This window comes from Mobula hypostoma, chromosome 7 (genome assembly GCF_963921235.1).
Source record: "Mobula hypostoma chromosome 7, sMobHyp1.1, whole genome shotgun sequence".
Lineage (NCBI taxonomy): Eukaryota > Metazoa > Chordata > Chondrichthyes > Myliobatiformes > Myliobatidae > Mobula > Mobula hypostoma.
In genome coordinates, this window is record NC_086103.1 from 23,543,543 (window position 1) to 23,570,933 (window position 27,391).

The 27,391-nt window shown below is 39.5% G+C and overlaps 1 protein-coding gene across 2 annotated transcripts in view; it reads right to left on the minus strand.

Annotated features, from left to right (window-relative positions):
• Nucleotides 1–27,391, minus strand: part of glra1 (glycine receptor, alpha 1) — a 131,339-nt gene that overhangs the window by 48,208 nt on the left and 55,740 nt on the right. For both annotated transcript variants that reach the window (XM_063052659.1, XM_063052658.1), the window contains exon 4: nucleotides 3,310–3,533. In XM_063052659.1, coding sequence (XP_062908729.1) covers nucleotides 3,310–3,533 — 224 coding nt within the window. The remainder of the gene's footprint in view (nucleotides 1–3,309; nucleotides 3,534–27,391) is intronic.

Sequence of the window (27,391 nt, forward strand, 5' to 3'; positions counted from 1 at the left end):
TGCAATTTCTTTAAATTCACATCTTTTAACTGCAGATCAAGAAAACATTCTATAGATTGTTCTCATCAAAGTGACGCTTCAAAAAGTCAAGTTTCCAAATATCATCCCATTTCTTTCCACGAGCAAATTTTCCAGCAACTTTCGCATCACGACAATACAAACAGATAACTCCAGTTTCCGAATCATACGTAAATATTTCTCATGGCTGAATGTTCATGACCTCACGAGCTTTCGGTGTAGCAGTTTCTTCTATTTTGTTAAGCCATTCAACCTTAAACAAACTTGCAGTTCTTTTGCACTTCATGCCCTTCACTTCTTTAGAATTCGACATAGTGAATTAATATTTTTCTCAATAAAAACTTAGTAAGCTATCTACAGGATTTGAAACCGACATTTATAAACTTTACGATATGAACACTGTCTGCCAAAGATGGCTGCTGCCGTGATGCAGCTGTACAAACCGGAAAAGGAAAGGTGAGGTGACGTAAATTAGTGACGTCCATTGTGGTATTTGAAAAACTCACTAACTAGTTGTGGTAAACCATATATATGTTGTAACTGGGTTAACTGTCTGGACACACCCCTCTGCTGACTGCCCCTGTGGCTCCTCCCACAGATCCTGTATAAAGGTGTTTCGCCTTGCCCCTCACCCTCAGTCCGGGGGCGGACACTCACCATGGAGGTCGTATTGTACAGCGAATAAAAGCCTTTCAGTATTTTACCTAACCTCAGTCTTTTGGAGTTCACTAGTTAACAGAAACATTTAGCTAAAATATTATTTTCAATAATTATTAATTACATTATTTTAGGTAACTAACCTTTTGTGCGCACATTAATTTCATTTGTGCGCTGGTTGAAAAACGTGAGCGCGTGCACACGCACACAGCTTAGAGGGAGCATAGCTTATAACAGTGGTGTGCAGAAGGATGCACAATATGTTGAAACTTGAAGTGGATCACCACAAACACACGTTCAGTGGGCACTTTATTAGGTACAGGAGGTAACTAATAAAGTGGCCATTGAGCGTACGTATTAATTATGGTAAAATGTCACCGATTATCTGTTCATTCAATAGAGTTAGAGACTGTATTCTGCAGGTATTTTATTTTAAAATTTAATAATGTGTGTGGAGCATGCAAAGGGTGAGTCAGTTGAGTAGAATGCATCTCCAGCCTGACATACTGAGCTAATTTTCTTTTACATCACTTCCAATGAAGGAAACATCTGCAGCTCTGCTGGATCTCAGCATCCATTTTCTGAGATGTAAGCCATTTTAACAGTTTGTTTTCTCAATGTTTATAAGCATAAAATCTTTACTTATTTACACTTCATGACTTTCCCCCATTGAATTTTCATCTTGGTCTTTAAAAATCTACATGGGATTCCACATAACCCATTTTGGTTTAAAATGAACCCAGATGGTCTGTTGGCCCAGGCAGTCAGTTGAAAATTAAACATGAGTGATTTTAGTGAGAGGGAAGGATCTGCACATTTGCCTGTTCTGCACTAATAGGACCTAAATGGAGCTCTGTACATCTAGTGGCCACTTTATGAGGTACACCTGTACACCTGCTCGTTAATGGAAATATCCTATCAGCCAATCATGTGTAGCAACTCAATGCATAAAAGCATACAGACACAGTCAAGAGGTTCTGTTGTTGTTCAGACCAGACATCAGGAGGGGAAGAAATGTGATCTGAGTGACTTTGACTGTGGAATGACTGTTGGTGCCACACGGAGTGGTTTGAGTATCTCAGAAATTGCTGATCTCATGGCATTTTCACACACAACAGTCTTTGGAGTTTACACAGAATAGCGTGAAAAGCTATAAAAAAAATCAAGTGACTGACGGGCTTGTGGGTGAAAACACCTTGTTAAAGAGAGAGGTCAGAGGAAAGTGGCCAGACTGGTTCAAGCTGACAGGAATGGAACAGAAACTTAAATAAACATGTGTTACAACAGTGGTGTGCAGAAGAGCATCTTTGATGCACAGCTTGTTGTTTTGTGTTGTGGACGGGCTACAGCAACAGGAGAGCACACCGGGTCCCACTCTTGTACCTAATAAAGTAGCCACTGTGTGTACAGCGAACAAGAATGCAAAAATATAGACAAAGTACTGCTAATATAAATAGAATATTTAAGCCGTTGGTCAATAAGCAAAGTGAAATTGCAGCATCCTGTGTAAATTGCATCTGAAGACTAGCCATTTCTTCTCTTAACAGACCAGTCTTTACAATACAACACTCTCAAAGCCAAATAATAGTAATAATTTCTGTGGTGGTTAGCAATTGCAATTAAACATAAGGCAGATGTACATCAGTAAAGATTGATGTACCACTTACACACGTCCTTTATTCCTGGTCTTCAAGTACCTGCTTCTTAATCAATGTTATATATATGGCCCTAGGCTAATGTGCTATCAGAGCTAAACACAATAATTATTGGATATATAATTGATTGCTGTATAGATGTTAAATTCTCTCCATACACTACAAGCTCCTGTTCTGATTCATTGAAAAGTAAATATATTTATTTTATTTTGTTATATTTTGAGATACTGTGCAGAGCAAGACCTTCCAGCCCAATGAACCACACTGCCCAGCAACTCTAGCCTAACCACAGGACAATTTACAATGACCAATTGACCTGCTTACCGGTACATCTTTGCACTGCTGGAGGGAACTGAAACACCTAGAGGAAACACACGCATTCATAGGAAGGACTTACAAACTTCTTGCAGACGACGCTGGAAGTGAACTCCAAACTCTGACGTGAAGGATCAGCAAACAGAAGCAACCCTGGTCTTTTTCACTGCAGAGGCTGCCTGGCCAGCCGAGCACTTCTGGCAACTTCTACTTTTATTTCATAACATATGTGGTTTGCTCTGTGTTAGTTGCTAGCGCTTTGCCTATGCTGTGTTCTGCTTTACTCAAGGTCAAGTTCAAATTTATTGTCATTCAAACATAAGCATGTATACATCTAAATCAAATATTTTTCCTCTGGGACCAAGGAGTACACACCATATAGTCATGATCCAGCACATGCAGTCACAAAATAAAATTAGCACAAATTCTTGAGTGGCATGGCCTGACTTTCACTATTTTTTATTGTTAATGTACAACAGGGTCTTGTGATCAAAAGAAAAATGTGTAAAACAAACATTTGCATCATTTGTTGGACCCAGAGAGGCCACTTTGACTAAATACCCCACCATTTTCAGTTAATCTAAAGCGAATACTTCATGGTTACCACCAGTCCCTTAACAGCCTGCACATTGCCCTCACCCAGTTCTGCATGACTGCTGCTTACCTGATACTGTAGAGGACGTTACCATTTTTAAAAATTCGCAGCAATTTGTTGTCTGTCGTAATCTCATGAAAATGAGCTCCTTTCTCGTTAGCAAAGAACAAATCTGGTTTCCAAATAGAATCCAACATGGATGGATCCAGATCCAGTGAGTCATCAGGAAACTCGCTGTAAGCCAGTCGCGGATCGTTCCATTGCTGCCGCAGGAAAATATTTAACCGGTAGTCCTACAACAGAGAAAGAGAAAAAGTGGGCTCAGAACAATGCGATCGTCAACGGCAGCGAAAGCCAGACGAAAGGAGACAGTCACTTTCCACTACTCAATCATTGATTTTATCATCATCACTTTCCCTTCAGCTTGCTTTTTCCTACATTATTCAGAGATAATTATCATCATTACTAAGAGGGAACGTAATGTTTTGACTGACCAAATTGATTGAGTTTTTCAAGGAGGTGATGAAGGTGATTGATAGAGGGAGAATTTTGTATATTGTTTATGTGGATGTTAATCAGGTGTTTTGATAAGATCGACATAAAAAAACATAAGAACACAAGAAATAGGAGCAGGAGTCGGTCATCTGGCCCATCAAGCCTTTCCCGCCATTCAATAAGATCATGGCTGATCTGTCTGTAAACTCAGCTCCACCTACCTACCATTTCCCCAAAACCCTTAATTCCCTTACTATGTAAAAATCTATCTAATTGTGTCTTAAATATATTTAGTGAAGAAGCCTCAATTGCTTCCCTGGGCAGAGAATTCCATAGATTCATCACTCTCTGGGAAAAACAGTTTCTCCTCATCTCCGTCCTAAATCTTCTCCCCTGAATCTTGAGACAATGTCCCCTAGTTCTAGTCTCACCTACTAATGGAAACAACTTTCCTACTTCTACCTTATCTATCCCTTTCAAAATTTTGTATGTTTCTATAAGATCCCCTCTTATTCTTCTGAATTCCAGAGCATATAGTCCCAGGTGACTCAATCTCTCCTCATAAGTTTACCCCCTCATCTCTGGAATCAACCTGGTGAACCTTATCTGCACTGCCTCCAAAGCCAGTATATCCTTCCTCAAGTATGGAGACCAGAACTGCACACAGTACTCCAGGTGTGGCCTCACCAGTACTCTGTATAGTTGCAGCATGACCTCCCTGCTCTTGAATTCAATCCCTCTAGCAATGAAGGCCAACATTCTGTTTGCCTTCTTAATAACCTGTTGTACCTGCAAGCCAACTTTTTGTGATTCATGCACAAGCATTCCCAAGTCCCTCTGCACAACAGCATGCTGCAACCTTTCACCATTTAAATAATAATCTGCTTTTCTATTATTCCTTCCAAAGTGGATGATCTTGCATTTACCAACATTGTATTCAATCTGCCAGACCTTGGCCCACTCACTTAACCTATCTATATCCCTCTGCAGACTCTCCACATCCTCTGTACAATTTGCTTTTCCACTCAGATTAGAGTCATCAGCAAATTTTGCTACGTTACACTCAGTCCCCTCTTCCAAATCATCAATGTAAATGGCAAACAGCTGCGGGCCCAGCACTGATCCTTGCGGGACCAACCGGAGAAACACCCATTTATACCAACTCTCTGCCTTCTATTGGTTAACCAATCCACTATCCATGCCAATATACTTCCTCTGACTCCATGCATCCATGTCTTATTTATAAGTCTCTTGTGTGGCACTTTATCGAATGCCTTCTGGAAATCCAAGTATACGACATCATTATGTCCTCAAAGAACTCCAGTAAGTTTGTCAAACAGGACCTGCCCTTCCTGAATCCATGCTGCGTCTGTCTAATGGAACCACTCCTTTCTGAATGTTTCACTATTTCTTCCTTAATGGCAACTTCAAGCATTTTCCTGGCTACAGATGTTAAGCTAAGTGGCTTATCGTTGCCCGTCTTTTGCCTACATCCTTTTTAAAAAAGTGGTGTGATATTTGCTGTCTTCCAATCTGCTGGGACTTGCCCAGAGTCTAGAGAATTTTGGTAAATGATTACCAACGCGTCTACTATAACCTCTGCCAATTCCCTCAGCACCCTGGGATGCATCCCATCAGGACCAGGGAACTTATCTACCTTTAGGCCCTCTAGTTTGTTCATCACTATCTCTTTAGTGACAGTGATTTTATCGAGGTTCTCACCTCCCATTTCGTCCATAACATCATTCTTTGGCATATTAGACATGTCCTCCACCATGAAGACCAACACAAGATAGTTGTTCAATGCCTCAGGCATTTCCTTATCACCCAATATCAATTTCCCCTTCTCGTCTTCCAAGGGACCTACATTGACTTTAGCCACCCTCTTCCAGTTTATATATTTATAAAAACTTTTGCTATCCTGTTTTTATATTTTGTGCCAATTTACTTTCATACTCTATTGTATTGGGAGCTTGTTGTTTAAAACATACTGTATATAAATGATCTGGATGTAGATGGACAGGATAGTAAGTTTGCAGACAACAGAAGGAATGTTGGTATTATGGGTAGCATGGAAGATTGACAAAGGATGAAGCAGGATATAGATCAGTTTCAGACATAGACAGACAATTGGCAGATGGAATTTAACTGGCCAAATATGATGTGTTGCGCTTTAGCTGATCAAAAGATCTAAAGGTATGTTAATACTCTGAAACATTGAATTTTATTCTTGGAGGATGTGAGTTTTGGGAATACTATGAAAATTACTTTTATGTAGCAGAATGTGAGCTCAGTAAAGATGATGGAAGCTGATCTGTGTGATGCTTCATCTGTGGAGGTTTGTTAAAATAGAACTGTATTCCCTAGAGCATAGGTAAATGAAGAGAAATTTCACAGAGATATACAAAATTATGAGGGATATAGATAGGGTAAATGCAAGCAGGCTTTTTCCTTTGGGGTTGGGTGAGCCTAGAACTAGAGGGTTCTGTATCTCTTGCTCCTCAGTAGCAGACAAGATGAGATATGACCCAGATGACAAAAATCCTCAAAGATAGATGCTGCTGTCTTGATGTCCTGTCTCATGTAGGTGATTTCAATAGTGGATGGAGTTAAGGGTGAACAGTGAAAATTAGAGGGATCTTCTTTACTCAGAGGGTGGTTATAGTGTGGAATGAGCTGCGAGTAGAAGTGGTGGATGCAGATTCAATTTCAATATATGAAAGAAATTTGGATCGGTATCTGAGTGGTCGGGATATGGAGGGTTATGGTCTGGGTGCAGGTGGATGGGAGTAGGCAAATTACTACTTCAGCATTGACTAGATGGGCTGAAGGGCCTGTTTCTGAGCTGTAATGTTCTATGATTTTAACTCTGCAACTATTTGCTGACATGCTGAATCTCCTTAAGCTTCGAAGAAAATAAAGGCACTGGAGCAACAATTTATGTGTGCTTCCTGAACCTATGTGCTTGTGACGCTGTTGTTTTTTATTGCACCTGTGCCTCACCATATGGGAGGCAGGGTGGAGACACGCCTCTACCAAAGGAGGTGTAAGGCACTTCTTCCCTTCACTAACTGAGGTGTAGTATCTACTCAGCAACCCCCCACCCCCGATCAGGAGATCAGGGTCACGTGAAACCATGGAAGCAGGTGGTGGATGGTCGTATGAGCAGCTGGTGCATAACACAAATCCTGGTCATGCAACCACTGACGCCAGACAATCTCTGAAGAGTATTGATAATGGCTGGGGTCACCTGTCTTGTAAAGACACTGCCCAGAAGAAGGCAATGGCAAATCTCTGTAGAAAAAAAAATTGCCAAGAACAATCATGGTCAAAGACTATGATCTCCAATGTCATACAACATTGCACAAAATGCCCTCACCGCAATTGTGCATATGATGTAATAAATTCAACTTAACTTGCCTTGTAAAAGCATCTGAGCTAATGCTTTGCTCGCTTCCCAGAACACAGAATTCCTCTTTCTAACCAGTTCCTGTTTGGATACTTTGATAATTCTTTTGAAGACACAGGAGGCGGCAGATGCTGGACCCTGGATCAACAAACAATCTATTGGAGGAACTCAGCGGGGTGAACATCTGTGGGATGAAAGGAGTTGTCACTCCAGGTCAGACTCTTGCATTAGGACCTTTTGAGTTCCTCTAGCAGATTGTTTATTTGTTGCTGATGACAATTCTTTTGTTCTTTTGTGTTCATAGTCCATAATTTTAAAATTATATGAGAAAACAAAAGCTGACGGGTGGAGTTGTGTCTAAAAGGTAGAACAACAGGCAGAAGACTAATGTGAGAATTTAAAACAAGAGATTCTGTAGATGCTGGAAATCCAGATAACGTGCTGGTGGAACTCAGCAGGTCAGGCAGCATCAATGGGGAAGAATAAACAGTCAATGTTTTCAGCTGAGACCCTTCCTCAGGACATCAGGTCATCTGACCTACTGAGTTCCTCCATCATTTTGTGTGTGTTAATGTGAGAACCTACTCCGGCAAATAAAAAAATCCTCTGTTGACGACAAATTGGCGTAAAAAGAAACAAATTTTCACAAGTTGCATACAATGTATGTTCATTAACACATGGTGGCATACATCAGAGGAAGAACTTCTATCTACGTTGTTACGTTTTGTAACTCCAGAACATAAAATTAATTTGATGAAAAAGATAGGAGCCCAAGGATGGAAGTCTTAGTTTGTTCTTTACTTTAAGTGAGGCATGCAAACATCATGTGGTAGTATCATGATGTATGCAATTTACTTATTTTTACATATAACCCACAATGGATTATTTAAACAATCAAAAATGCCTTATCAAACAATATATTTACAATATTACTCAATTACTACTGAAATATTAAATGCACAATGCTCCTCCCTACTTAGCTATAAACTCCAATTCCAATATAGTACTGTACTGTACACATCTCAACTACATACACAATATGCTAGATAATACAACTACTATACAGACATCCATAGCAAAGCAGATTTTTTAAGTTGCCCCATTCAAGCCAAAAGATTTAATCACCGTGGAGTCTTTCTTACTCTTTTGGGATAATGTTTTTCCTGACAAGGGATCATTCTGCTTGGCAGGTGAGACTTGTGGCTGTGAAAAGGATCTCAGGTTCTGGATCCTCCTCTGCTGACTGTAGGAGTCGACTCTGAGACTGTAGGAAGTGGTTCTGACAGCTCTGGACACCTTCCTTCTCCTTTTCTTGGCGTTTCTCTCTGGATCTACTTTGATCCTTGCTTCTCTCCATTTCAACTTGTTTTTATTTTTCTCACCTTCCATTTTCTTCTATTTGCTTGTGAGTATCTTTAAATTAGTTAATTTCTTGAGAAATTACGTCTTGTTTATCCTCTTACTTTTCTATTTCCATAGCACTTCTGTCCTCCTCCTTTTTCTTTTCCTTTTTCTTATTTTTAAGATGTGCATCTTGAGCTTTGTAAGGTGCATTTAGTTCACTGCAGTATTCTCTTATTAATTCTTCTATTGTTGCTGTTACCATCTGATCTCTCCTCTTGGTTTCCTCATCCACATCGCCTGATAAATCCTCTGTTTTCGTATCTCCATTGATTCCTCGTTTTTTGGCCTTCTATTCTTTCAGCTGGACTTTGGTCTCACCACCTACTTCTACAAGCAGTTTCTTGTCTCCCACTTGAAGTTCATACGATGATTTTAATGCATACAGAGTAGATTCTGGTTGTTTATACTCACAAAAGCAGAATGAACTCTTCTTGAACTCTTGTCCAGCTTAAAAGCAAGCCAAATTTTGCAAGTAACTGCCTGATTAACATATGAGAAGCTTTGTCAGATATGTTGCCTACAAAAAGTGTTGTAGTCAGACACTGCTTTTGTCACTTTCACCACTCCTCTGAGCAGCATGTTCTTTGCTTGGTTTAAGGTGCTGGGGAGTAGGTACAGAGGGGATGTCAGGGGTAAGTTTTTTACTCAGAGAGTGGTGAGTGCGTGGAATGGGCTGCTGGCAACGGTGGTGGAGGCAGATACTATAGGGTCTTTTAAGCAACTTTTGGATAGGTACATGGAGCTTAGAAAAATAGAGGGCTTTAGGTAAGCCTAGTAATTTCTAAGGTAGGGACATGTTCGGCTCAACTTTGTGGGCCGAAGGGCCAGTATTGTGCTGTAGGTTTTCTATGTTTCTATCTTTCTAATTTGCTTTCCAACTGGAGGCACAAAGATTGTCACCAATATCTGTTTGCTCTCTATTGGGAAACAGTTCATAGTGGAGACAGTGTGGCATCATCCTGTACTTTTCTTAATTTGCTTACAGTTGACTCTATTACAAGCAATGTAGTATACAAATGGTTGATGGATCTCCAATCAAGCTGTTGTCTTTGCCAATCATGTCCCCAAAATGCTGGCTCTCCTGTTATTACCACAAACAAGTCCAGTCTTGTTGGTTGTTGCATTTCACTGTTTCGAATGTCATTCTCCCAGAAGTTATCTTTTCTCTAGTATAAGTTCTTAGTTGGATACAGTTGAAATCAGAAGTTTACATACACCTTACCAAATACGTTTAAACTCAGTTTTTCACAATTCCTGACATTCAATCCTAGTAAAAACTTTCCCTGTCTTAGCTCAGTTAGGATCACTACTTTATTTTAAGAATGTGAAATGTCAGAATAATAGTAGAGAGAATGATTTATTTCAGCTTTTATTTCTTTCATCACTTTCCCAATGGGTCAGAAGTTTACATACACTTTGTTAGTATTTTGTAGCATTGCTTTTAAATTGTTTAACTTGGGTCAAATGTTAATTTCTAGTCTGGTTCATCCTTGGGAGCAATTTCCAAATGCCTAAAGGTACCACATTCACCTGTACAAACAATAGTACGCAAGTATAAACACCATGGGACCACGCAGCCGTCATACCGCTCAGGAAGGAGATGCATTCTGTCTCACAGAGATGAACGTACTTTGGCGCGAAAAGCACAGATCAATCCCAGAACAACAGCAAAGGAGACTTATGAAGATGCTGGAGGAAACAGGTAGACAAGTATCTATATCCACAGTAAAACGAGCCTTATTATAGACATAACCTGAAAGGTTACTCAGCAAGGAAGAAGCCACTGCCCCAAAACTGCCATAAAAAAGCTAGACTACAGTTTGCAAGTGCACATGGGGACAAAGATCTTACTTTTTGGAGAAATGTCCTCTGGTCTGATGAAACAAAAGTTGAACTGTTTGGCCATAATGACCATCGTTATGTTTGGAGGAAAAGGGGTGAGGCTTGCAAGCCGAAGAACCATAGAAACCATAGAAACTACAGCACAGAAACAGGCCTTTTGGCCCTTCTTGGCTGTCCCGAACCATTTTCTGCCTAGTCCCACTGACCTGCACACTGACCATATCCCTCCATACACCTCCCATCCCTGTATCTGTCCAATTTATTCTTAAATATTAAAAAAGAACCTGCACTTACCACCTCGGCTGGCAGCTCATTCCATACTCCCACCACTCTCTGTGTGAAGAAGCCCTCCCTAATGTTCCCTTTGAACTTTTCCCCCCTCACCCTTAACCCATGTCCTCTGTTTTTTTTCTCCCCTTGCCTCAGTGGAAAAAGCCTGCTTGCATTCACTCTATCAATACCCATCATAATTTTATATACCTCTATCAAATCTCCCCTCATTCTTCTACGCTCCAGGGAATAAAGTCCTAACCTATTCAACCTTTCTCTGTAACTGAGTTTCTCAAGTCCCGGCAACATCCTTGTAAACCTTCTCTGCACTCTTTCAACCTTATTTATATCCTTCCAGTAATTTGGTGACCAACACTGAACACAATACTCCAGATTCAGCCTCACCAATGCCTTATACAACCTCATCATAACATTCCAGCTCTTATACTCAATACTTTGATTCATAAAGGCCAATGTACCAAAAGCTCTCTTTACGACCCTATCTACCTGTGTCACCACTTTTAGGGAATTTTGTATCTGTATTCCCAGATCCCTCTGTTCCACTGCACTCCTCAGTGCCTTACCATTAACCCTGTATGTTCTACCTTGGTTTGTCCTTCCAACATGCAATACCTCACACTTGTCTGTATTAAACTCCATCTGCCATTTTTCAATCCATTTTTCCAGCTGGTCCAAGTCCCTCTGCAGGCTCTGAAAACCTTCCTCACTGTCTACTACACCTCCAATCTTTGTATCATCAGCAAATTTGCTGATCCAATTTACCACATTATCATCCAGGTCATTGATATAGATGACAAATAACAATGGACTCAGCACTGATCCCTGTGGCACACCACTAGTCACAGGCCTCCACTCAGAGAAGCAATTCTCTGCTATCACTCTTTGGCTTCTTCCATTGAGCCAATGTCTAATCCAATCCACCACCTCTCCATGTATACCTAGCGACTGAATTTTCCTAACTAACCTCCCATGCGAGACCTTGTCAAAGGCCTTACTGAATTCCGTGTAGACAATATCCACTGCCTTTCCTTCATCCACTTTCCTGGTAATCTCCTCGAAAAACTCCAATAGATTGGTCAAACATGACCTACTACGCACAAAGCCATGTTGACTCTCCCTAATAAGTCCCTGTCTATCCAAATGCTTGTAGGTCCTGTCTCTTAGTACTCCCTCCAATAGCTTACCTACTACCGACGTTAAACTTACTGGCCTATAATTTCCCGGATTACTTTTCGATCCTTTTTTAAACAACGGAGCAACATGAGCCACTCTCCAATCCTCCGGCACCTCACCTGTAGACAGCGACATTTTAAATATTTCTGCCAGGGCCCTTGCAATTTCAACACCATCCCAACTGTGAAGCATGGGGGTGAGAGCATCATGTTGTGGGGGTGCTTTGCTGCAGGAGGGACTGGTGCATGTCACAAAATAGATGGCATCATGATGAAGGAAAATTATATTGAAGCAACATCTCAAGACATTAGCCAGGAAGTTAAAGCTCGGTAGCAAATGGGTCTTCCAAATGGACAATGACCCCAAGGATACCTCCACAGTTGTGGCAAAATTGCTTAAGGACAACAAAGTCAAGGTATTAGAGCTGCCATCACAAAGCCCTGACCTCAATCCGATAGAAAATTTGTGGGCATAACTGATAAAGCGTGTGCGAGCAAGGAGGCCTACAAACCTGACTCAGTTACACCAGTTCTGTCTGGAGGAATTCCAGCAACTTACTGGGAGAAGCTTGTGGAAGGCTACCCAAAATGTTTGACCCAAGTTAAACAATTTAAAGGCAATGCTACCAAATACTAACAAAGTGTATGTAAACTTCTGACCCACTGGGAAAGTGATGAAAGAACTAAACGCTGAAATAATTAATTCTCTCTACTATTATTCTGACATTTCACATTCTTAAAATAAAGTAGTGATCCTAACTGACCTAAGACAGGGAGTGTTTTCTAGGATTAAATATCAGGAATTGTGAAAAACTGAGTTTTAATGTATTTGGCTAAGGTGTATGTAAACTTCTGACTTCAACTGTATGTGCAAGCTTCAGTTTAGTATCTTTGAAATGCAATTCAAACTCATTTTGTGGAATGACTGAAACAGCTGAGCCAGTATCCAATTCCATTTTAATTAACTTGTCATTCACTTCTGACGCAAGCCATATTGATTGTCTATTGTTAGTTTTCTCATGTAAATCTCAAGGCTATTCAGTCCTTTGACACTCTCACTATTATCAGATTTTTCATCAACAGCATACCAACTACTGCACTCTTTAAAACTGCAACTTGACTTTTTAGCTCTTTTCTTCCCTGTGCAGTCCATTTATTTTTTTTCTGTCTGGAAAGTTCTTAGGACAATATGTGTCCTAATTTGTTGCATTTTTCTGCAAGTTTCATCTTTATATCTGCATTGGTCTGGTGTACGTGTCCCTTACCACACTGGTAATGCAAATTGTTCAGCCAGGCAGGTTTCTGTTTAGACATCTCAATTTTGATCATGCTCGCTTTCATTCCTAATTACAACCGAATTGTGTCTCTGTCCACAGCTTTCATTGATACAGCAATTTCAACTGCACTTTTAAATGTAAGGTGTGCTTCATTTAGGAGCCTTTTATGAATGCTTTCTTGTAAGATTCCACAAACTAAACAACATGGTTAATCCCATTACTGGATTGACAACACTTAGATGGTCTCTTCAATTCAGCCACATACGCTGTGATGGGCTCTGCTTCCTTTTGATTCTGCCTATTAAATCTAAAGCATCCTGCAATTCAGAATGATTTTGGTTCTAAATGTTCCTACATTACATTCATGGTATCAGCAAAGCTCATTTTGGCTGGTTTCGTTAAAGAAGTTGAACCTCAAAGCAAATTGTATGCCTTTAAAATCCAATGCACTCAACTAAATTGACACTCACTTCTCATCAGCTATTCCAGTCGCTTTAAAGTACTGCTCAATCTGCTCCATATACAAAATCCAGTTTTTCTTTGTGGAATCAGACATGTCAATCCTTCTAATGTAGCCAGCTATTTCTGCTCTTTTTTTAAAATGATTATTATCAACTAGTACTCACTATTTATGAACTCACGAGTTCTTCTCTTTCCCGCCATTTTTTTCACTCGACTGTCATTCATTTTGTAATGAAAACGTACTGTGATTTTTAAAAAATGTCAAACATTTCGATGCACTTCAATGGGTTGGCAGTCATCTCAGGCTCATTTTAAAAATACCTCGTATTCCACTGTTATGTTCTTTAACTCCAAAACATAAAATTAATTTGAAGAAAAAGCTGAGGGCCCAAGAGATGCTAATCTTAGTTTGTTCTTTACTTTAAATGAGGCCCGCACAAGTCATATGGTAGTGCTATGATGTATGAAATTCACATCAGCTTGCATATAACCCATAATGAATTAGTTAAATGAACAAGAATGGTTAATCAAACAATAGATTTGCAATATTACTAAAATACTACTGAAATATTAAATACTTTACACATATGTTGTTTAATTGAAATAACTGGCATGAAGTGAAGACAAAGCAAAAGAACAAGCCTAGTGATTAGGATTTAAACTTTGAATAATCTATATCCCAGTAATTAGCAGACATTAGCTCTGTTCTGTACTCAATACTTTCTGTTTAATACAAATTCACCTCAATGGATGATCATCTAATCCAGATATATAATAGCCTTTGAGTTCTCAGTTACTCTTAGTACAGAATGTATTAACTAAAAATTAATTACAACTCTTATTTTTAATTACAATGTCAGTTTGGATCAACCTTAATTAATGATGTATTATTAAAGTTTGGTGTGTCAGTATTTATGAGGGATAGAGCAGATTGCTGTTAAAATGTTTAATCACTCTTTAACAACAAGAATTAGAAATAGCTCCGCATGAATAAATAAAATTATGGCCTAGAAATTCTTCCTCACAATATCCTTACCAAGAGCTAAACAATTGAAAATAGAATTAACCAAAGATGAAGCAAGACTTGATTGGTTTCTGGGCCTCGTAGCATCTGGCATAACATTCATTCCTTGGCTTTCCGGAAGTTCTTTACTAGTATCAAATTCCCAACTTTACATCAACAATAGTGCAATCTCCAACTTTCATTGACAATGTGATTTTCTGCCTCACTGGTCTCAAAAACAAATTCTTGTTTACTCTCAAAATAACTAGTTCAGATTAACCGTTTCCTCTGATACTGTGCTATATAACAGTTTTAATTTCCATATTCATTCTTTGCAGGATTACTTTCCAGCACTCTGTTTCCACTGTGCCTTCTCTCCAACCTTCTTGCAATCAAGACTGAACTTTTTATGTATCTGCTACGTTTCTGCACTCAAACCTAACTTTGGATGGGGACTTCTTCACACATTGGGCAGCTGAGTGACAGGTCTAGCTGACTATTACCTCACAAATCCAGTAATCTGTGTTCAATCATGTTCTCTGGTGCTGTCAGCATGGGGTTTGTGCATTCTCTCTACAGTTACATGGGTTTCCTATGGGTCCCCCTGTTTCCTCCCTCATCTCAAAGATTTATAGGCTAATTAGCCACTGTAAATAGTCCCTAGTGTGTAGGTGAGTGGAGGGAAGTTTATGGGAATGTAGAAAGACTAAAAAGGGATGTGTTGAACGCTTGAGGTTATCGTGGATTTGATGGGAAGAAAGGCCTGGTTCCATTCTGCATGATGCTCTGACTCAAGTACATTACTCTCTAGATTGCATGGAGATGAGTTGGATAATTTATTCATGGGAATAACACGGAAGATGGGACAGAAGGAATCATCAACATAGGAACTCATACTCAAATTGATCGTTTTTCGACAGTTCTTGATGAGGACCTTCTTCACTGGGATCTGTAAACTCTTACAGACAAGTACAGCCTTATACACGGATCCTAGGTCACAAACAGTCTCGCCTTCATAGACTCAGGATATTTCCGATTTCTTCCATGCATCAAAATTTGCTACTCATAACTATTTTAGGGTTGTCACTCAAACATCGTTCTCAAGGAGTGGGCACAGTTCCTGCTTTTCCTTTCTCTCAGGAATTTACAAAGTAGGAATAGGGATTTAATCCTTCTCTGCAGATTAAATTATTGTTATTTCTTGCAGGGATGTCCATGGAACTCTTACACTAGGAATTCCTCTGCAGCCACCTTGCACACGGACCATGTTTCATTCAGATTCTACTTTCCTCCAGCTAATTGAGATCCCTGAGAGTTTTTGGGAGCAGTCTCTCCTCCTTCCATCATTATTATAACATAAGCTCTTGAAACAACTACACTCTCAAGAGGACATGATCCTATGAGGTTGGCTGTAAAGTGTGTAGCTGTGAGGTGAAGTGCTGGTAGATACAGGACCTTCCTTTACAATTAGTTAATACTTCCTCTATTTGTGCTAAACATTCCCTAATTCAATTTAAAGTTGTTCATAGAGCACACATGTCCAAAGATAAGTTAGCGCGTTTTTACTTGCATATTAATCCTTTTTGTGATAGATGTTCGGGGCAGATAGCCTCTTTAACTCATATGTTTTGGTCTTGCCCTACTTTGGAAACTTTTTGGAGAGACATTTTTAATATTATTTCTAAGGTATTAAATATAGATATCTCTCCTCACCCTATTACTGCTATCTTTGGACTACCTAAAATTTCTAGTAATCTTTCCCCTTCAGCCCGTAGAATGATTGCATTTCTTACTTTAATGGCGAAAAGATGTATTTTACAACATTGGAAAGAGCTTAATGCTCCAACTACCTTTTTTTGGTTCTCTCAGACGATATTATGTTTGAATCTGGAGAAAATTAGAAGTAACCTTTATGATTCTTCATTTAAATTTGAACAGACTTGGGGATCTTTTATTCAATATTTTCATTTAATGTAATATATACCCTTCTTGTTTTTTTTCACTGTTTTTAATGGAGGTCGGGATTGAGGACGTGATTTTAAGTTTAACTCTGTTTGGTTTCAAGTTAGCCCATTGCTTTGCTTTGCTTTTAGTTAGTTGCACGGTGGGTTTTTTTTTTGGGGTTTTTTTTTTCTTTTTTTCTATTGATATATATATATAAAATTTAGTATACTATTATGTTATCTTGGTTTCTTATGTTTAAATTACATTGTTTGTAGTATTTTTTTTGGTATTGATACCTTCTGTAATTTTATTATATTTTAACATTGTATTAATGTTTATATGGCTTACCTTTTTGTATACTTATTCAATAAAAAGATTTAAAAAGAAAGATACAGGACCTTCCAATACCTCAAACCAAAGGTGTACAGTGAAACTAACGGAACTCAGCATTACACAGAAAACCTGACAATCTGTTTACCTCATAACAACAATCAGGGATCCTTATAGGACATTTTAAAAATGGTAGGATGACACAGAATGCTAATATCATTAAAAAGAAGTGAAAACATTTCCAGGCCTTTTGATCCAAGTTCCATTAGATCAGAGTTAATTAGGTTGATATTTCAGTATAGTACTGGAAGAGGCTGTAATAAATCGCAAAATGCTGGAAAAAGTTCTGACAAAAGGTTTCAGAACTGAAATGTTAGACCTTAAGACCATAAGACACTGGAGCAGAATTAGGTCATTCAGCCCATTGAGTTTGCTCTGCCATTCCACCATGCCTGATTTGTTATCCCACTCAACCCCATTCTCTTCTCTTCTCCCTGTAACCTTTGAGACCCTTACCAATCGTAAATCTATCAATTTCTGCTGTAAGTATTAGTTCTTTTTCAGAACAGAAAAATTAATTCTTTTATTCTTTTTACAGAGGCTGCCTGACCTGCTAGTGTTTCCAGTACTTCAGTTTTTTAGTTGAATGTTTTTTTTAAATAGTTAACTGACTTTAGGATATAATATTAACCCAGCATCCTGTGCTGTATGTGAACATAATCTTATGGCACTATAAGGAAGAAGAACAGTGAAGAGAAAGGTGAAGCTGCATTAGTGCTGCAGCCTCAGAGCTCCAGGGACCAGGGGTTTAACTCTGATTTTCAGTATTATTTGTACCCTGTCTGCACACTCTCTATGTGACCTCGCTGGTCCCTTCCGAGAGTTTAAGTGTCCTCCCATGTGCCATAGACCCACTGCTTAGTGTCTATCCCTTTACTCCTAAGTAAAGTTTAATGGTAAAAAAAGAATAAAATTGTCATTGCTAGTGTGAGAGAAAATTAGTTGCAGGGAACTGGGGAAAGGGAAATGAAACCAATAGAATTTCTCCCCTGGCTCGAATAGCCTTCTGCGTTGATATAAGTATTAAATAAGAATTGAGTGGCTGATAGGGAGGACACACAGAGAGGTAGTTGTGTATTTAATATTACGGTTGTATTTGACTAATATTTTAAACATATTGTTTGGTTTAGCAATTTTGTTCTTTAGATAATTGATTACAGATTATATGTATAAACGTGTGAATTGCATGAGTCATCTCACTGCCACGTGATATGTGCGCGTCTCGCTTAAAGTAAACATGAAGTTAGACCCACATTCCCGTGTCTTCCTTTGAATTCGTTTAATGTTTTGAAGTTACAAAACATAATGATGGTGATGAGGTATTTTTAAAATGAACCCTATATGGCTATTGACCAGTTGAAACGCAGCAAGATGTTTAAACTGAAAAAAAAACACAGCTAGTAAAAAAACGCAGCCCAGCATGTGCATAGGCGGTCAAGTTAAAGAAAAAGCAGCACAGCACAGCACGTCTCTTTGGCAGGGAAGACACGATAGAGTTAAAAGAATGTCAGAAAATGGAAGAATTCATAAAAAGTGAGTACCAGGTGATAATAATCATAAAAACAATCAGAAATGGCTGGCTACATCGAAAAGATTGATGAGTTTGTTACACAACTGATAACTGGCTCATGTATACTGTGCTAATTCACCAATATTTTGAAACAAATAAAATAACCAATGAGAAACGAGTACCAATTTTGGTGAGTGCATTGGGTTTAACAGCATACAGTTTGCTTCAAAGCTTAACTGCTCCAACCAAACCAGCAGAAGTGAGCTTTGCTAATATTGTCAATATCATGCAGGAACATTTAGAACTGAAGCCATTGCTGATTGCAGAATGCATTAGATTTTATAAGCGGAATCAAAAGGAAGGGGAGTCCATTTCGGAGTATGTAGCTGAATTGAAGAGACTTTCTGAGCATTGTCAGTTTGAAAATGGTCGTAATGATACACTAAGAGATCATTTAGTTTGTGGAATCTTACAAGAAAGCATTCAAAAATGGCTCCTAATTGAAGCACAACTTACATTGAAAAGAGCAGTTGCAATCGCTGTTTCAATGGACCCTATACAAATTACAGAGCAGGAGGTGTTTGTTGCCTTGAGGCAGATTAGGGTGAAAAAAACTTGCAGGGCTTGACAAGGTGTTCCCTCGGACCCTGTGGGAGACAAGTGCAGAAATTGCAGGGGCCCTAACAAAGATATGTAAATCATCCTTCGCAACAGGTGAGGTACTGGGGGATTGGAGGATAGCCACTGTTGTTCCATTGTTTAAGAAAGGTTCTAATAATAAGCCAGGAAATTATAGGCCGGTGAAGCTGATATCAGTAGTGGGAAAGTCATTGGAAGGTATTCTAAGGGACTGGATATATGAATATTTGGATAGACAGGGACTGATTTGAGATAGTCAGCATAGCTTCATGCATGGTAAGTCATGTCTAACCAATCTTATAGAGTTTTTCAAGGAAGTTACCAGGAAAGTTGATGAAGGCAAGACAGTGGATATTGTCTACATGGAGCTTAGCAAGGCTTTGACATGGTCTCATGTTGGAGCTTGATCAAAAACATTCAGTCGTTTGGCATTCAAGATGAGGTAGTAAACTGGATTAGACATTGGCTTTGTGAGAGAAGCTGGAGAGTGGTAGTAGATGGTTGCCTCTCTGACTGGAGGCCTGCGCCTGGTGAGGTGCAGTAGGGAACGATGCTGGGTCTGTTGTTGTTTGCCACTTATTTCAACAATCTGGGTGATAATGTGGTTAACTGGATCAGCAAATTTGCGGATTACTTCAAGATTGGGAGTGTAGTGGGCAGCAAGGAAGACTATGGTAGCTTGCAGAGGGATCTGAACCATATGGAAAAATGGGCTGAAAAATGGCAGATAGAATTTAATGCAAGCAAGTGTGAGGTGTTGCACTTTGGGAGGACAAACCAGGGTAGGCCTTACATGGTGAGTGGTGTGGCACTGAGGGGTGCACTAGAACAGTGGGATCTGGGAATACAGATCCATAATCTGTGGTGTCAAAGGTAGGTAGGGTTGAAAAAAAAGCTTTTGGCACATTGGCTTCATAAATCAATGTATTGAGTACAGGCATTGGGATATTATGTTGAAATTGTATAAGACTGTGGTGAGGCATAACTTGGAGTATTTTGTCCATTTTGGTTACCTACATACAGCAAATAACATTGAAAGAGTGCAGAGAAAATTTACAAGGATGTTGCTGGGACTTCAAGACCTGAGTTATAGGGAAAGGTTGAATATGTTAGGATTTTGTTCCCTAGAACATAGAATATTGAGGGAAGATTTAATAGAGGTATACAAAATGTGAGGGGTATAGATAGGCTGAGTACAAGCAGGCTTTTTCCACTCATGTTGGGTGAGACTACAACTAGAGGTCATGGGTTAAGGGTGAAAGGAGAAATGTTTAATGGGAACATGAGTGGAACTTCTTCACTTAGATGGTGGTGAGAGTGTAGAACAAGCTACTGGTGCAAGTGGTGGATGTGGGTTTGATCTCAACCTTTAGGAGAAGCTTGGATAGGTACATCGATGGGAGGGGTATGGAAGGCTATGGTGTGGGTGCAGGTTGATGGAATTAGGCAGATTAATGGTTTAGCACTTTCTAAAGGGGCTGAAGGTCCTGTTTCTGCGCTGTAGTGTTCTGTAACTCTATGACTCTAAGACCATCTCTAGATTATCTAGTCATGATATGATTGCTGATTGTTGTACAAAACTTGGCTGCTCTGTTTCCTGTATTACTAGAATGACTACATCTTGAAATACTTAACTGACCATAAAGCATTTTGGGTCAATAAGTGGTCACGAAAGAAGTCATTTAAATCTGTATTTTACCAGACATACTTAATAATGTTGTTATTTCAAAGCAGATTGTAACAACAAAACATGAGCTAATAATAATTTCAGGAAACACTATTGTTTACCTGCATATTCTCACTAACTTCATACAAGCATATAAGGGACAAATTATGAGCATATTGCATGAGGAAAAATTGGAGGTCTGAAAATGCATGTGGTTTTGTAACTTTGGATCTGTTTAGCTTGCTAGTTCAAAGGAACGTCATCAATACTGTGTTTACACTCAGCAAAGTATTTTTATTTTATAACTCACTATGCCTAACAATCAAAATTCTGTGCTACAGGCTTTGCATATTTAACATTCATATAAAATGGGTATTCTTATTTCCTTTTGAGAGGACACATTCAAAAGTCAAAAGCATGCTTTGGTTGTGGAGGGGAGATTGTAAAACATCAAACCAACAGTACTACGGAGTACTGCAGTTGCTAAGATGGAGAGATGTGAGAAGGGCACTGCACAAATTTGTATATTATCTCATATTTCAGATTAAAAATAATATAAACCATTTGTAGGGCACCTATCACTGGTATTTTGAAATTGTGAAAAATACTTATATACTGATAAAACAGTTTTTCATCTGGTTGGGAACTGTGAAGGCTTGTTAAATGTAAATTTAGACCTTCATACAGCTTCACCAAAACCTCACATTCACTGTCTCATACAATTTAATGAGCTGTTCCTAAAAGCAAAAAATGTGCTATAAATCAAATTTATCAGCCCAAAATGCAAGGATGTGGTGGACCATGAATTTTTCAGGGATGATATAAAGGTTAGAAGATTATATAATAATAAAAAAAACATGTAAAAGCCGTAACAGATTTTGAACTGAAAGACTTACAATGTGAATATGAGAAAACTCTTACAGGAGAAATGAAAACATTTTTTGTTACTTATTTATGGTTAGTAGAAAAGGGTAATCAGGAATAAAGTTGAAACCTGATAAATGAAAATAAGCTTTCCCACTGTAAATTAAAATTTTAATAAAGCTACCTTGTATCCGTACTTACTGTGGAAATAGAGATTAGAATAAATGGTATCCTGAGAAACCAACACTGATGCAAAATAAAGAAATCATCAAAATTAACAAAAACATAATAAAAGCAATACAGTATAGAAAATATATTGCAGTTGCTAGAAATCTAAAATAAACACGCAAGATATCAGAAATAGGGTGACAAGGTAGTGTAGTGGTTAGCACAATGCTTTAAGGTACCAGTGACCTGGGTTCAATCCCTGCTGCTGTCGGTAAGGAGTTTGCATTGGTTTTCTCTGGGTCCTCCAGTTTTGTCCCGCAATATGAAGACTTACTGGTGGGTAGTTTAATTGGGCATTGTAAATTGTCCTGTGACTCGGCTAGGGTTAAATTGAGGGTTGCTGGGCAGTGAGGCTTGGAGAGCCTATTCTGCACAGTATCTGCAGGTCAACTGGTGTCCACGAAAGCACTGAGCTGACACAGTGGGTAAGGCATTGCTTGTGGATAGCAGGTGCAAATGAATAGGTAGATTCTTCTGGTCTTCTAGAGCTGAAGGTGAGACATAGTGAGGGTTCAGCGAGCAGAAGATGCCAGCTAGCATACCCTTCTACCAGAGTGCCTCCAGTAAAGCCGGTCGTGAAGCTGAAGCTATGAAGTAGTTTTCATAGTTTTTAAAATATCTTTGACAAAATGAAAATAAGTTAAAAGCTAATACTATTAAAACCTAAATAAAAAATGTTACAGAGTTCTATAGCAAGGAAACAGGCCTTTTGGTTGAACTTCGCCATGCCAACCAAAGTGCCTGCCTGAGGTTGTCCCATTTCCCTGTGTTTGGTCCATATCCCTTTAAGCCTTTCCTTATCCATGTTTCTATCTAAACGTATTTTAAGTGTTGTAATTGTATCCACTCCTATAGCTTTCTCCGGTAGTTTGTTCCACATACCCACCACTCTCTGGATGAAGTAGTTGCCTCTCAGCTCCCTTTTAAATCTTTACTTTCTCACCTTAACTCTGTGCTTTCTGCTTATAGGCACATCTGTCCATTCATCTTATCACCATAAGTTCACCGCTCAGCCTCCGGGGGGAAAAATGTCCCAGCATATCCATCACCAACGTATATCTCAAGCCCTCTAACCCTAGCAACATTGTAACATCTTCAAGAGCCTTTTCTGCCCCCTTTCTTGCTTAATGACATCCTTCCTATGTTAGGGTGGACAGAACTGCTCACAGTACTCCAAGCGTGGTCTCACTTTTGGGGCAAGTTATGTGATATCTTCTAGTATTTGCTCCTGTGCATGATATTTGTATTATTGTGGCATAGGAATGTGTAATTTAAAAAGCACTGGTGGTCTTGCTGTATAAATGCAGAAAGCTATTAAAACGAGATTGTTATAAATGTTACTTTGATTTCAAGTATAGTCAGTATCGTTTCTGTTTGCTTGCTTTTGCGTTGAAGCTGAGATGAATTTTGAAACAAGTATTTTTTGACAGGTATCATTCTGCTCCCCATTGAGAATTCATCCGCTTACGCTTCAATGTGTTGAGTTCACATGGATGGTAATTTAGTGTAAAAGGTACTAGAGAAGAAAGATGACGCCTCAGTCGCTGTTTTTTTAGATGCACGATTGTGGCAGCAAACTCCATTTTCCTATTGCTGTCTTTCACACCCCAAGGAAAGCTGAAGTATAGCCCATACAATACTAATGGGGCAATACTTAGACAGTCTGTTTGCTCCCAAAAGCAGATATTATGTTCCCATATATATCATATTGTTGTGAAATGTGTTGTTATCTGGCAGCATCACATTGCAATACGTAATAATAAAAATGTAATTTACAGTCAGAAGTATATAGATAAATATTTATAGGAGTTAAATTAAATAAGAACTGCAAAAAAGTAGTGAGGCAGTGTTCATGGTTTCAATGCCCATTCTGACATCTGATAGAGAGGAAAAAGATGTTTCTGAATCATTGAGTGTTGCCTTTAGGCTCCTGTACCTCCTCATATTGGTGGTAATGGGAAGAGGGCATGTCCTAGTTGATGGGGGTCCTTAATGATGAATGCCACCTTTCTGAGGCAATATTCCTTCAGGATGTCCTGGATGCCGGGGAGGATAGTGCCTATGATGGAGCTGTCTGAGTCCACAGCTTTCAGCAGCTCATTTCACTCCTGTGTGGTGCCCCCCACCGCCTATACCCAAAGGTGATTGAGCCACTTAGAATGCTCTCCATGGTGCATCTGTGGAAATTCGCGAGCATCTTTGGTGACATACCAAAATCCCTTCAAACTCCTGATGAAATATAGCCACTGTTGAGCTTTCTTTGTAACTGCATTGATATGTTCAGCCCAGAATAGATCTTTAGAGATGTTGTCACCCAGGAACTTGAAGTTGCTCACTCTTTCCATTTCTGTACCATGGAAGCAGGCACAGAGGAGATGTCGGGGTAAGTTTTTTGCGCAGAGAGTGGTGAGTGCGTGGAATGGGCTGCCGGCGGCGGTGGTGGAGGCGAAAACGATGGGGTCTTTTAAGAAGCTCCTGGATGGGTACGTGGAGCTCAGGAAAATAGAGGGCGATGGGTAAGCCTATGTAGTTCTAAGGTAAGGACATGTTCGGCACAGCTTTGTGGGCCGAAAGGCCTGTATTGTGCTGTAGGTTTTCTATGTTTCTACGTTCTGAACACAGTTTTAAAACAAGAGCAATCTGTGAATCCACATCTCTAATGAAAACAAATACAAGCCTCAAAGTGAAATGCACAGATTATACTGCCAGTGGCTATTTGATATTGGTAAACGATATATATTGAGCAGCTCCGAGCATCAATTTCCTCTAACTTGTGCTCAGGAAAGGTTGGAGGAAATACTTGTCCTGTTTTCATCAAATAGAGTTTGAATTTAGTGCGGTAATAAAATCATGCACAAATCAGGATTAGTCAGGCGATCTGAAGCCAAACTGTTAATAGAACTGATGCAAGATTATTGACTTTGACTCCAAAATTGTTGGCTGAGTGCCATCTTCCGAAAGATACAGAAGCAACTTAATTAATGAGACTGGAAACCTTGAAGATTCATCTCAGCTGGTGGTTAAGGACGAAAACAGTAACAGATCTGAGAGAAATTGTCACAGGTTCGTTACAGAGTGTTCAGCTTCAGGCAGGTTTAAGAACAAGAGCATCAAGCAGATAGATTGCTTGCCATTCAGCTGCCAAAACTACCCTCATGGCTACAATTTCCTGTTACATATGGAGATCAAAAACAACGTCCATTTGTCTAATCGCATAATAGGATCAACCAAATGCAAAGCAGAAAAGCTCTGTTGCTCTATCCAATCCAGAAACTGCAGACACACGCTCCATAAAACCTAGGGAAAAGGCACGACACATTGACATGAAAATAACCAGTTGCTGCACTCTTCACAGGATGCATGCTCTGCTTGTATAAAAGACTACACTCAGTGGCTATTTTATTAAGTATATGGGGGTAAACAGGGTGGGAGCCAGTACAGTCCCCTTTGGACAGGGGACTGTATTGGCTCCATTTCTATGTACCCTGTATACCTCAGACTTTAGATACAACACTGAGTCATGTTATCTGCAGAAATTCTCTGATGACTCAGCAATAGTTGGGTGTATAATGGGAGGATGGTGGTGGGCTTCCTAAAAGGTGTAAATACCAGATGCTTCTGGTGCCTGATGCGGTAGTTTCGAAGACAGTCTTGTCTATACATTATAAATATTAATTGTCTTCTATGTTAGCAAGTAAAATGCCAAATAAATGTATTGTGGATTGAACTAAAGGCTTTGGATACGAACACAGACATGTTGGCATCAGAAGGAAAGGATGAAATCTGAAGCTGTGATGTTTGTATGTAACTTCAAAAGGAAGCATTGTCTGTAACTTTTTAAGTAGCGATTGCCTTTGTGTTTAGCATATAAATATCGAGCCCACATTTTAACTAGCAGACCTTTCTGCGGAAAGCGTCTCGAGATGCCTGTTGTACTTTTTTGTGTCGAATAAAGAAGCTGCTTTGTATCTACCAGTGACTCTGTCTCTCCGGTAATTTCATCCACGCTACAACAGATGGGAGGATGAATACAGGGCTCTGATCGTGGACTTTGAGAAATGGTGCAAGCTGAATCATCTGCAGCTCAAAATTAGTAAGACAAAGGAGATGGAGATGGACTTTAGGAAGACTGAGCCTGCATTGCTCCCTGTTACTACTGATGGTGAGGACATGGATGTGATGAGGAACTACAAGTACCCGGGGGCGCACCTAGATGACAGACTTGAGTGGAGCACCAACACAGAGGCTGTGTACAAGAAGGGCCAGAGTCGCCTCTACTTCCTGAGGAAACTGAGGTCCTTTGGAGTATGCTGGCCTCTCCTTCACATGTTCTACCAGTCTGTTGTCACCAGCACAATCTTCTATGCGGTGGTGTGCTGAGGTAATGATGTCAACACGGGTGATACCAACAGGCTCAATAAACTGATTAGAAAGTTTGGTTCTAATCAGTTATAGGAGTCAAACTGGACACACTAGACGCTGTGGTAGAACAAAGGACCTACAGAAAATCCAGGCAATTCTGAATAATGTTTCTCACCCTCTGCATACCACCCTGGCTGAACAGAGGAGCACTTTTAGTAATAGATGAAGACAACTATGCTGCTCCAAAGAGCGCTATATGAGGTCATTCTTACCCTCGGCCATTAGGCTCTATAATAAGTCAACCTATAGTTGGGGAAGTGATGAGCCCTTCCTGTTAGAGTGTTTGGGGTAACTTACTTTTCTTTCTTTCTACTTCTCTTCGAATATTTATATCTGTGCATTTGTAATACTACTGTGACACTGTAATTTGCTTTGAGATCAATGAAGATTCTATCTATCTATCTATACCTGCTCATTAATGCAAATATCTAATCAGCCAATCATTTGGCAGCAACTCCATAAATAAAAGCCTGCAGATATGGTCAAGATGTTCAGTTGTTGCTCAGGCCAAACATCAGAATGGGGAACAACTGTGATCTAAGTGACTTTGATTATGGAGTGATTGTTAGTGCCAGACAGGGTGGTTTGAGTATCTCAGAAACTGCTGATCTCCTGGGAGTTTCACGTACAACAGTCTCTAGAATTTACAGAGAATGGTGCAAAAATAAAAATAAAAAATCCAAAGAGCGGCAGTTTTGTGGACAAAAATGCCTTGGTAATGGGAGAGGTCAGGAGAATGGCTAGAATGGTTCAAGCTGACAGGAAAGTGACAGTAACTCAAATAAGCAGATGTTATGATAGTGGCATGCAGAAGAGCATCTCTGAATGTACAATACATTGAATCGTGAAGTGGATGGGTTACAGCAGCAGTGAACTACAAATATACACTCGGTGGCCATTGAGTGCAGATTTTACACATTGATCTCTCCTAAGCTTGTAGCTATCCTGAACTGGAAAGATTGGATCAGTCGAGTTGTTAGAGTACAGCAGCCAGAAGTTAACAAGTGCTTCAAATTCCCTTTAGAGAACCTTCATCAAAAGTGCTATATATAGGACAGTATGTTGGGCGGTGGGATGTCAGTGGTGATATTTTTATAAAAACGTGCTGGGAATGTGGAATGCACCTGCCATGG